We start from the raw sequence: 11,818 nt of genomic DNA, 5'->3' as shown, positions 1-11,818 counted from the left end.
GGTTTTGTTTTAATTAAAAAAGGTACCAAAACATCGAACTAACTTGCTACAAAAATATCACTTACAGTCTCTTACAGGGTGAAAGGAACACATTCAACTTTTAACGACACAAATGTGGAAACTTTAAAATAAAGACTATGCGTGTGTCGTGGGTTCTTCTGACAAAGGTAATTCCTGATTGTGACTTTTTGCTAGTTTGTCCTGTTTGCACAAAGCGGCTAATATAAAGCAGATGCAGCTCTCGTGCTGCTTAGTCACGAACCAAAGAGTAGGTAGGAGGGATGTGAGGAACACATCCTATTGGCTGGCTGAGGACGTGGTTGTGGTAAGAACTTTTCGCAGCTCCACTTTTGGGGGAAAACTTAACCGAGGAGCTATGTCGGAGCAATTAAAGGTGAAATAAAAAGGACATTTAAAGGATGATCTGGAGCACATAATCATAATCTGTTGTCTACCCTTGTGTTCACACAGCCTGTCCTCCATGGATACTTCAGAAGCTCCTGCTCATGGAGAGTAAGAATTGGTAAGTTATTAGAATGTCTCCATTTTCATATTACATTACCATGGTGATACTAAAGCTTTTTTTGTGCAGCTTTGGCCTTGAAAGGTATTGAATATGACCAAGTACCTGTCAACCTGATCAAAGATGGAGGGCAGCAGGTAGAGTATAAATGGCACAAGAGAAGTCAAACATTTGAGGAACAAATGTGTGTTTTCCAGCTCACACACGAGTACAAGACTTTAAACCCGATGCAGCAAGTGCCAGCAGTTGAAATTGACGGCATCACCCTTTCTCAGTCAGTGAGTCCCCCCCCCAAAAAAACCTCTCATCCACCATTGTTTTTTACATCTCAGATCTTAGTGTTTTATACTATAGTTGGCAGTGATCCAGTACATCGATGAGACCAGACCAGGACCTCGCCTTCTGCCATCAGAGCCAAAGAAAAGGGCCCAGGTTCGCATGATAAGTGATCTCATTGCATCTGGGATACAACCTTTGCAGGTGAACAGAGTTTTATTCATTATAGAAGTTATGCCTATTTTAGCTGAGATTTGTGAGGTCATCATTTCGGAATATTTCAGAATCTACACGTGATCCAAAAGATTGGCGCAGAGAAGGTGCAGTGGGCGCAGCATTTCATTCATCGCGGATTCGACGGTTTGTGTGCACCACTTTTCCTTTCATACCACCCAGTTAAGCAAAGCATTTGAATATTAACCACATGCATATTTGATATTTGTGATGCAGCTCTTGAGCCTATACTGAAGCAAACGGCTGGGAAATATTGTGTCGGCGATGAGGTAAGAGCTTTCTGTTGAACAGCCCGATAATGGAGAGCATGACACATGAAGTCCTTTGACCATTTTAGCTATCCATGGCTGACATCTGTCTGGTCCCACAAGTCTACAACGCAGAGAGGTATATTGTAAAAACATAAAATGCCATTTAATAATATCCCACTAAAACCAGTTTGTAAACTGCAGGTTTAAAGTGGACATGAGCTTGTATCCAACCATCCAAAGGCTGAATCAAAGCTTACTTGAAGTGGAAGCTTTCCAAGTGAGCCATCCATCCTGCCAGCCAGACACACCTGCTGAACTACGAGCATAGCCCATGCTGGGATATGGCTTTTTATGCGCCAAATAAAATGCTTTGAACATAACTTAACCTCATTATTTTTGCAGTTATTTCAAACAACACGGGAATGCTTACTTTAAAAATAGTTATCGTCATTTATTAATATCAATATTGAACGACCAACACCAGCACATGAGAACTGTGAAAAACATGCAAATGACACATTTGTTATTCAAAGTGTGCCATCATATCAGTTGCTTGGCGGAAGCATGGACTAGCCTGCAGAAAAATAACTAAGGAAGTAAAGCTAACATGAAGCATGTTTTAAAAACAGATGTCCTGTTTTGTGTACCTCCGAGGTAAACTGGTCTTTTATCATAAGGGAATCTCCACCGTGCATCGAACTGTGTCATTGTAGAAGTTACCAGAGCAGTCGGAGCCACCAAACAGCAGCAGCGTGCATTGGACTTTGACAGCTTTATCTTGCTTGTGCGTTTCAAAGTCTTCCAAGGTCGTTGAAGTTAAATGGATCAAACTGTGTCCAGCACGGGGCTTGGAGCACAACTCGGACGACACCACGGAACTCCAGATTTTGGTGTCTGAACACAAAGCCAAGCAATGTGTGTGTGTGTGTGGAATGATTGTACAGTGGAGCCCAGAAAACTCAAATCCCTCCAAAAAACAATAGAATAGCTTTGTTCATCACACGAATTAACATCCATCCAGAGGCGGGGTACACCCTGGACTGGTGGCCAGCCAATCACAGGGCACATATAGACAAACAACCATTCACATTCACACCTAATTTCGGTTTGTTTGGGTTAAAATAAGATATGGAAATAAAAGGCCGTTTTCATTATGAAAAAGTAGCTCTCACAAGAATAAGGGAAACAACCACCATTCTATTAATATTAATCGGCTATTGCTTTTGTTTGAATCAATGCGAGCTTCTCCATTTATTTTAATATAATTATAATAAGTAAGTCGGCTATGACAGTGTGCCTTTGTCGTTTACAACTATTGTTGTACATTTCAGTGGTTAGATTATTTTTACTTGTGCAATTTTTGACCCTGTAATGTTTAAATGAAGTCTGCACAAATAGGTTCCAAAAAATAAAAATAAAAAAATATATATATTTTAATATTATATTTATATTATATTTTTTAAATTAAAAAAATATATGTAAATATAAAAATATAAATTATAATATAAAATTAAAATTATATAAAAATTATTAAAATATATATATTTATATTATATTATTTTTATATTTAAAAAATATAAAAATATTTTATATTTAAAAAATATATATTTTTCTTTTTTTTTTTTTTTTACAGTACTTACCAGTATTGAAGACATGCACATCCTGCAAGGTTCCTAATGTGCTGCATCCCCCACTCACTACAATCCTGTTGTCTGAAACTGGGAGAGCAGCATGAAACCTGTTCAAGTACACGTAGGAATATTTTTGTTAAACAGTAGTGGGAAGACATCTAATCCGACATATTGAAATACAGTATTTATCATAACATGGACCACATTTCACACTTCACTGCTACACTCACCCTCGAGGCAGTGGCGGCATGTTCTCACACTTCACAGCTGTGTACTCCATGAAGCCTTCACCCGGAATAGAAAAAAAAATGTAACATCTGTGCAAACATGAATACATAATTCTATTCAATAAAAAAATAATAATCTTACCAAGGTCTAAAATATGGAGGTCATTTAGGTAGGTTGCAGTTTTTCGGCCACCAAATATGATCAGCTTTTGGGACAGGAGTGTAGTTGAATGTCTATTGGATGAATAATTAATATCGAATTATAGACCATTAATAAGTCACATGGTTGTTTTGATGATAACGGCGATACGGACCCAAAGCGAGGCAGAGGCTTGTCCCCCTCGACAATAGGTTGATACCAGAGTTCAAACTCTGGGTTGAAGATGTACAAAGCATTACTGCACAACTTCTCCCTGGAAGACTGGCTGGGATGAACCCCACCAAAGACAAAAAGCTCCTTCTTATAAAAAGTTGCAGAATGATACGCCAGGGTTGGAATGTTCCCTTTTGCCTAAAATGGAGCAAAATATCAAAATTTCTTAGCGTTTAGCTGCCAACAGCTTGCGACAAACTCACTGTGACAAGCTTCCACTTCCAGGTCAGAGTATTTAGGATGTAGAGCTCGCTGTAGCGCTGACCCTCCCTCAGGCCACCGTATACCAAGATGGTTTTAGAGTCTGGGTCAAAGGTTGCAGAGAGTCCTCTGGCGCAAGGTGGTGCAGGTCCGGATACGGAGGAGTTCATCGGGTACCAGAGGTCATCGGCTGAAACAGAGGCAACACAATGAGGGCTATGACAATGGAAAAACAGGTCGAAAAGCCGGAATTCCGTCATTAGTGAAAATTAGGTGGGAAAAATCCAAACTTAATGATTAATTGAGTAGTGTTTGCTAGATAACAGTTGTGTGTTGACTACATTGTCAGGAAAACAGTAAATTTATACTTCTTTCCAAACTGTACACTGACTATTAAAAATTATATCCAAGCTTCATTTCTATGTTATCGTCCCCTGAGAGATCAAACAAAATAAGGTGCAGAAATGTAATTTGTGCAGAGTCGGCCCTCGCCGCTTAGCGCTTCAAATTTCATGTCTTCGCTCATTGTTTTTCGAAATAAATTGCCATTTTGTGGCCTATTAGTAAAAAAAAAAATGCATATTTAAGTGAATTTTACATACTTAGTACGTCTTAGTTTTATTATGTCTACTATATTGGGTAGTGAGTGTGAATGGTTGTTTTTGTCTATATGTGCCCTGTGATTGGCTGGCCACCAGTCCAGGGTGTACCCCGCCTCTGGAGGGATGTTAGAGTCGGACCTCGCTCTATGGAAAATACAGCATTTTAAGAAATGCTGCAAATGTTTAACAGACGTTTAACGCTTTACAGAGTGAAAGATGGCATATCATAGGAAATATTACATATTTTCATAACAGTGGTTTCTTCGGCGGGCTCCACGGTGGGTGAGTGGTTAATGAAAACGGCCATTTATTTCCATATCTTATTTTAACCCAAACAAACTGAAATTAGGTGTGAGTGTGAATGGTTGTTTGTCTATATGTGCCCTGTGATTGGCTGGCCACCAGTCCAGGGTGTACACCGCCTCTGGAGGGATGTTAGAGTCGAACCTCGCTCTATGGAAAATATAGCATTTTAAGAAATGCTGCAAATGTTTAACAAACGTTTAACGCTTTACAGAGTGAAAGATGGCATATTATAGGAAATATTACATATTTTCATAACAGTAGTTTCTTTGCACGGTGGGCTTGTGGTTAGCGCGCAGACCTCACAGGTAGGAGACCCGAGTTCAATCCCACCATTTCTGTGTGGAGTTTGCATGTTCTCCCCGTGCATGCGTGGGTTTTCTCCGGGTACTCCGGTTTCCTCCCACATTCCAAAAACATGCTAGGTTAATTAGCAACTCCAAATTGTCCATAGGTATGAATGTGAGTGTGAATGGTTGTTTGTCTATATGTGCCCTGTGATTGGCTGGCGACCAGTGTAAGGGTGGTAGGTTGGTAATCCCAGTTCTATCAGGCTTTTTAGGCCCATGGGACTCCGGAGGCAGGAGACACGTACCGGCAGGCCAAGCAGTCCGCGGCTCTGGCGGACATGGGAGGATTTCGGAAAAGCTATGGAGAACGACTTCCATGCTGGACAATCACTATATCCTCATTAGTAAGTCTGTTTTTTTGGTTTTCTCCCAAACATCTAGGTCGTATCTTGACCTTCTTACCTAACTCCAGCTTCCACAAGGAGTCCTCACAGAAGTTCTGCTCCATAGTTTCCCCTCCGATGAGTATGGCAGTGTCGAGGTCACTGAGGCACATGGTGTGGCTCCAACGCTTTGACGGACACACTGAACCAAAAATGTGTGTAATATATATATATATTTTTTTAGATGTAAACATATTTATATGTGTTAATTTCTGACCTGCTCTGTCCTGCTCCTTCATCTGCGAAGTCATTTCTTCCTGGCTGTTCAACCTGAACAACCTCCTTTTTTTGGGAGTTGAAGCTCGGCCTATGCACTCTGTGTCCTCCATTTCCTCCGAGCTCCATGTCAGGCGACCTTTCCTGCTGATGAGAGTCCGTCTGGGCGTCTTATCCTTTTGGAAGAATTTCCAAAATAAAACACACTATCAAAAAAATCTATTTTTTCTTCATGTGTTGCATTTGTGTTAATTGTACCTTTAGAGACTCTTATTGACTCACATACTGCAAAACACTTACCGTAGGCCAGAGAGAAGGTTTACATCCAAAGGCTGAATCGCTGGTGTCAACTTTATGAACCTGGATCTCGCCACAGCAAACACTGTCGCCCAACTGCGAGGAGTTGGGGGTTACCTACCAGGAAGGAGGTGTGTGAACTGGAGCCATACAGCACACGTGAAGTGTTTTCAAGCCAGCGGGCTCACCGTGTCTTCTGCAGCACTTTGGTGTGAAGTACAGGAGAGATCAGTGGTGCTGAGCTGCTCTGGGAATAAACATTTCCTTTGGACCGAAGAACTACTGTTCAGAATGCTGCCTGTATCCTGAAACTACATTAGAAAAAGTGACGAAAAAGACGAGATGATGCACGAGATTGGTACCACGAGAAAGAGGCAAGATTTTAACATGGAATTAAAAAATATGACTGGACAAAACAGTCACAAAAAAATAATGCAGGTTCATTTTCAAATGTTTATTGCCCCACAAATTGACTATATAATATTAATGTCAACATTTTTGAGGCCAAAGAAACCATTCATTAATTCATTTTCTACCGCTTTTTCCTCACAAGGGTCACGGGGGTGCTGGAGCCTATCCCACCTTTCTTCGGGCGAGAGGCGGGGTACACCCTGGACTGGTGGCCAGCCAATCACAGGGCACATATAGACAAACAACCATTCACACTCACATTCATACCTATGGACAATTTGGAGTCGCCAATTAACCTAGCATGTTTTTGGAATGTGGGAGGAAACCGGAGTACCCGGAGAAAACCCACGCATGCACGGGGAGAACATGCAAACTCCACACAGAGAAGGCCGAGGGTGGAATTGAACCCTGGGAATTGACCCTGTGAGGTCTGCGCGCTAACCACTCGACCGCCGTGCCGCCCAAAAACCATTCATTCATTCATTTTCTACCGCTTATCTTCATGAGGGTTGCGGGGGTGCTGGAGTCTATCCCAGCTGTCTTCAGGCAAACAACCATTCACACTCACATTCATACCTATGGACAATTTGGAGTCGCCAATTAACCTAGCACGTTTTTGGAATGTGGGGGGAAAACCCACGCATGCACGGGGGAGAACATGCAAACTCCACACAGAGATGCCCGAAGGTGGAATCGAAATCAGGTCTCCTAGCTGCCCGGCCTGTGTGCTAACCACTCTCCACCGTGCAACCCGGCAAAGAAACCACTGTTATGAAAATATGTAATATTTCCTATGATATCTTTGACTTTGAAAGCGTTAAACGTCTGTTAAACATTTGCAGCATTTCTTAAAATGCTGTATTTTCAATAGGTGTCAGCATTAATAGTTCCAGGTTGTAGTTGAACAATGCTAGCTCACTGTTTTTTTTTACATTCATTCATTCATTCATTTTCTACCGCTTTTTCCTCACGAGGGTCGCAGGGGTGCTGGAGCCTATCCCAGCTGTCTTTGGGCGAGAGGCGGGGTACACCCTGGACTGGTCGCCAGCCAATCACAGGGCACATATAGACAAACAACCATTCACACTCACATTCATACCTATGGACAATTTGGAGTCGCCAATTAACCTAGCATGTTTTTGGAATGTGGGGGAAAACCCACGCATGCACGGGGAGAACATGCAAACTCCACACAGAGATGCCAGAGGGTGGAATCGAACTCAGGTCTCCGAGCTGTCCAGCCTGCGTGCTAACCACTCTCCACCGTGCAACCCGCCAAAGAAAACCACTGTTATGAAAATATGTAATATTTCCTATGATATCTTTGACTCTGTAAAGTGTTAAACGTCTCTTAAACATTTGCAGCATTTCTTAAAATGAACAATGCTAGCTCACTGTTTTTTTTTTACATTATACAAATATTTATTAACCGATCTCTGTATCGAGATTTTAGCCTTTTCTACATTTTGGAAACCCATGCCTGTTTCGCTAGGAAGGGGGTGGGTTGCATTGTGGAGGGGTTTATGCAGCTTTTAGACCTACACAGCAGTATGTAGGTGGGAGTGGAGTTCCACCTGTACAGTAACTGTATATCTTCTCAAGAGAAGTAAAAAGTATGCCATTATACTTTTAGTATGAGTCATCCATCTTACATATCAGATCTCATATACAGTAGACAATATTGAAGCACCTGTCCACACACCGTGAGTACAATCTTGCCATAGACTCCTTTCCTCCCTCTCTCTGCTGCCACAGACATCATGTCAGAGCTCCACTCCCCCTCAAAAGTCAGACACCTGTAGGAGAAGAGGGAATTGTCCACCCTGTTTCCACTGTGGAACAACAACTTGACTCGTCCACGTACCTAGCTTGAGATGTAAGCGTTCCTATGTTTTGAGGTAGCACGTCAGCACTCACCACTACCTCCACAGACATGGTGGTCTCGCTACACCCCCACTCGCCGAAACCGAAGATAACCAGCTGCTTGGGTAGAGGCAGCGGGACGTGGACGTGGAAGCATCTTCGGTTTGACTTGCTGTGTACACCATCAATGACAAAAAAAATCGCAGTCTTCGGTAAAGATGGCTGACTAACAAGAAGGCCGATAGCTACGAACTGTACCTGATAAACTGGCGAGGAGCGTCGCGGAGGGACCAAAGGACGTAAAAGTTGAGCTTTCCCATTAAAATATGGAAGTATATGTCAAATAATAATGTTTCTGAACTTCGTGAGTCATAAAATAGCGACCTCGTGTCGTGACTTCTGATTGGCTGAGAAGAAGGAAGTACTCACACCTGATACTTGGTCCCTTTAATCTATTAGTCGGCGCACAGCTGACATGTTAGAATACAATTTAACAAAAACAGTAAAAAAATGTCGCTTGCATATTTTATTTTATTATTTGTATTTTTGTAATATATTTTTTATCTTTATTTATATATATTTTGAATTGCCTAGGAAATGAGAGTGCATTTTTTATCTTTATATTTATATATATATAATATATATATATATATATATATATAATTTATAATATATATATATATAATATATAAAATTATTTTCTAATATACTAAATGTTTTTAATATTTTGTATTTTTAATAATATATTCTGTGTATATATATGCCTACTGTATTATATGTTGTGCTTTTTTTATATTTAATTTTTTTTATATTTGTGAATGGCCTAGGAAATGAGAGTTCATTTTTTATCTTCATATATATTTATTTAATTTTTTCAGATAATATATTAAATGTTTTTAATATTTTGTTTTTTTTATATATCTTGTATATATATATGCCTACTGTATTATATGCTATGTATCTTTTTAATATTTGCATTTTTTTATATTTGTGAATGTCCTAGGAAATGAGCGTTCATTTTTAATGACATTACCAAATCCCAACTAAATGAGGGAACAACAAACTACACAACATTGATTGGCCATCATGTACTGTATATGCATGCCACCTTCTGTGATCTTGTCCACAATGTCTTTTAAATCCAGTATGATGTGGGTGACCCTGTGCCCAAGCCTTGTTGGCCATGTGGGAATACCTTAATATAAGCTGTTTCATCAGCATCTGTTACATCACTCCCCTTAACGCCACCATTTAATGGTAGCACAGGGGACTTTCTAATTGCGGAGCACTGAGTTCTAAAGGGATGTCACATGTAGTGAAACGGACAGGCTGGCTTACCATCTGTCTAATTATGCTTACATTTTCAGACGTCACCCAAGGATTAATCACACCGCACAGTAGACAATATTATCTTTATTGTGGAATATAAATTTTATAACATCGTAAGGTACAGTACTGCACACGATAGGAAGCTTATGAAATGACACGAGACTGTTTGAAATGACAACTATTGAACAAAAGCACGGTCGACACACAGAACGTACAAACACAGCGACCTTCACGCCAGTAGACCTGTGCACAAACTACATTTAATCAACCTCTGAAACAGCAAATTAAAAGGCAGGGGACCAGGCATATGTAAATATTGAATCAATATTACATAATAAGAGCTTCATGTGATAACAAGTGGCTTGGAGTTGTCATTAAAAAAAACACACTGGATTATCTGTCATCGCTTGCATTGTACATTCTTAATTTATGTCCCGTAATAACACGTTGCAGCGGTATATTAAATAATATGGTTTTAAAAAAGTATGTGTAAATAACGTCTTCAGAGCACTTGAAGAGCAAGTAGGAAGTAGGTCTTCCTGATCACTGCTACCATAGAGATGTGTCACAGTTTTCTATTAACGGCACAGATGCAAAAGAAAGGCTTTGTCAAGTTTACCATTTGGCAACACAAGCTGAGTGATAAAAATAGATATGCTAATATGTAACCTCTGTATCATAAGTATATATGTAACTGAAAATAATTTAGCATTCTTGACAGTAATTCAATTCCTTCTCTAAATCATACATTCATAAAGATTTGGCATTTTAGGCACTGTAATAAACTCTGTAGTAAAGTGTTTTATTTCGCCATAGGGAGTAGGAGTTGTCGAATTTGAAGAGGTAAGTGCCGTCGCCCGGAAAGTCGTGGGTGCCGCCGTACACGGACAAGTGGCTGTCCTGACGGTATACGGGTATAACCTCCACCAGGTTGGAGTTGCTTTGGGCTTTGGAGCCTTTCTCCACATCGCCATTGGTGACGGGAGCTGCAATGGAAATGACAAAAACCACAAAGTAAACACATTGTGTGTGTGTGTGTGTTTTTTTTAACATTACACCGCCAGCTGACCTTCTAGCTCCTCCTCTTCATCTTCATCGTCACTTGATTCGCTGATGTGCACGGTGATCGCCCGACTCGTGACAGGAGTCCAATCAAAATAGATACCGAATCCGATGTCGTAGCCGTCTGTGGCAAATTCCCAGCACACCTTTTTAGCTTCCGATACAGTGGGCACGTGCACGGTCATGATGTCGCCTCGGTACACCGTCACCACGCTATCTTTCTCCGTTCGTAGCTTGGCCTTGAGGTCTTTGAGGGCAGCAGATGTCCATGTCGACGGGGGTTTCAGGGGCGGCATCTCAGCTGCGGGAAATAAAAGTAAGATATTTCAACCTGTGTCCTGCATGAATCAAAGCATCAAACATGACAACAGACTAACCTTTCATCTCAGAGGCGAGGGGAAGGTTCCCCGCACTGTTCTTCTCACCCTGGTCCCCCGAGGCAGTCTCAGCAGGGGCCTCGTCGTGAGCCTCCAATTCATAAACAAGACATTTATACTGTAAATATCACATTAACATGCATATTAAATTACCTCTTTTTCCTGCTTAGATGCATCCATATCGGCCTGTTTTGTGGGCTGGCTTAAGTTCTTGGAGAGGTCTGTGTTTTGGAGGCTAAAGTCAACACATAACACATTAATAGCACCAAAGAGCACAAACATGGAGAAGGTCCAGACAAGCTGCTCACCTGTCCGTCGGGTTGCTCTCGCAACGTTTGGATGTTGTTCCCGGAAAAGACGAGAAAGACAGCGAAGACAGCCGCGACTGGAGCTGTGATGTGGCGTCCAATCTCTCCATGGCTATAAAGACAGGACAAACATCACAGTGTGCGTTGGCTGAGAAAAAGATGAAGCCCCGCCCCTCCTCATGACAGGGAGGGACAAACCAACAATCTGCTAGCGAGAAACTGTGAAATAACAAGTCTTCGCCACATTTTTATTTATCGCTTAATCGAGCTTATTAAATATTATAGAAATGATGCGTTAATGTGGCTTTTGTTTTAGTCGTTCTAAACCGATGAGATTTTAGCAGCATGGCAGCTTGCTAGCTAACACAAGCTAGCATAATTGAAAAACAAGAGGATTTGCAAGCAGCACATAAAGTGGACACAAAATTGAGCTTACCACGATACAATGCCACAAATGTGACAACTTTGGACGATTTGAGTCCAACTCAGGCCACCGTTATACAGACGTCCATTTCGGGGGGAGTCATGTGACGGATGTGCTGGGAATTTGGAGACTTCCGTGTTTCCGTCCAAGTAGAACATCAAGCGTAACGATGCAGTA

General features: G+C 41.1%; 3 protein-coding genes across 5 annotated transcripts; 1 reads left to right on the top strand and 2 right to left on the bottom strand.

Annotated features, from left to right (window-relative positions):
* Positions 1-9: 9 nt before the first annotated feature.
* On the top strand, positions 10-1,664 carry gstz1 (glutathione S-transferase zeta 1). Of its 2 annotated transcripts, none has more exons than XM_058089991.1 (9): positions 10-167; positions 472-523; positions 593-660; positions 721-801; positions 878-1,003; positions 1,084-1,159; positions 1,250-1,302; positions 1,371-1,420; positions 1,486-1,664. In XM_058089991.1, exons 1-9 carry the CDS (start codon positions 138-140, stop codon positions 1,610-1,612), a joined length of 663 nt encoding a protein of 220 aa, XP_057945974.1. In that variant the 5' UTR covers positions 10-137; the 3' UTR covers positions 1,613-1,664. The 2 variants fall into 2 exon arrangements, with proteins under 2 accessions (XP_057945974.1, XP_057945973.1); XM_058089990.1 differs by lacking the exon at positions 10-167 and adding an exon at positions 195-394.
* An 82-nt stretch (positions 1,665-1,746) lies between these two features.
* Positions 1,747-8,561, bottom strand: zgc:163014 (uncharacterized protein LOC100038766 homolog). Of its 2 annotated transcripts, none has more exons than XM_058089983.1 (13): positions 8,400-8,561; positions 8,143-8,313; positions 7,969-8,074; positions 6,056-6,178; positions 5,871-5,984; positions 5,572-5,746; positions 5,374-5,496; positions 3,719-3,906; positions 3,457-3,653; positions 3,285-3,376; positions 3,146-3,200; positions 2,925-3,022; positions 1,747-2,178 (listed from the first exon to the last, which is right to left on the bottom strand). In XM_058089983.1, exons 1-13 carry the CDS (start codon positions 8,459-8,461, stop codon positions 1,955-1,957), a joined length of 1,728 nt encoding a protein of 575 aa, XP_057945966.1. In that variant the 5' UTR covers positions 8,462-8,561; the 3' UTR covers positions 1,747-1,954. The 2 variants fall into 2 exon arrangements, with proteins under 2 accessions (XP_057945966.1, XP_057945968.1); XM_058089985.1 differs by having other exon boundaries at positions 7,981-8,074.
* A 973-nt stretch (positions 8,562-9,534) lies between these two features.
* tmed8 (transmembrane p24 trafficking protein 8) lies at positions 9,535-11,803 on the bottom strand. The gene is made up of 6 exons (XM_058089992.1): positions 11,654-11,803; positions 11,218-11,329; positions 11,063-11,144; positions 10,910-11,000; positions 10,540-10,833; positions 9,535-10,456 (listed from the first exon to the last, which is right to left on the bottom strand). The coding sequence occupies exons 2-6, from the start codon at positions 11,325-11,327 to the stop codon at positions 10,239-10,241; spliced, it is 795 nt and encodes a 264-aa protein (XP_057945975.1). The 5' UTR covers positions 11,328-11,329; positions 11,654-11,803; the 3' UTR covers positions 9,535-10,238.
* Positions 11,804-11,818: the final 15 nt, after the last annotated feature.

The sequence above is a fragment of the Doryrhamphus excisus genome, chromosome 13 (assembly GCF_030265055.1).
Source record: "Doryrhamphus excisus isolate RoL2022-K1 chromosome 13, RoL_Dexc_1.0, whole genome shotgun sequence".
NCBI classification, from domain to species: domain Eukaryota; kingdom Metazoa; phylum Chordata; class Actinopteri; order Syngnathiformes; family Syngnathidae; genus Doryrhamphus; species Doryrhamphus excisus.
Note: the sequence above shows the minus strand (reverse complement) of the source record. Positions and strands in the feature narration are given on the sequence as shown.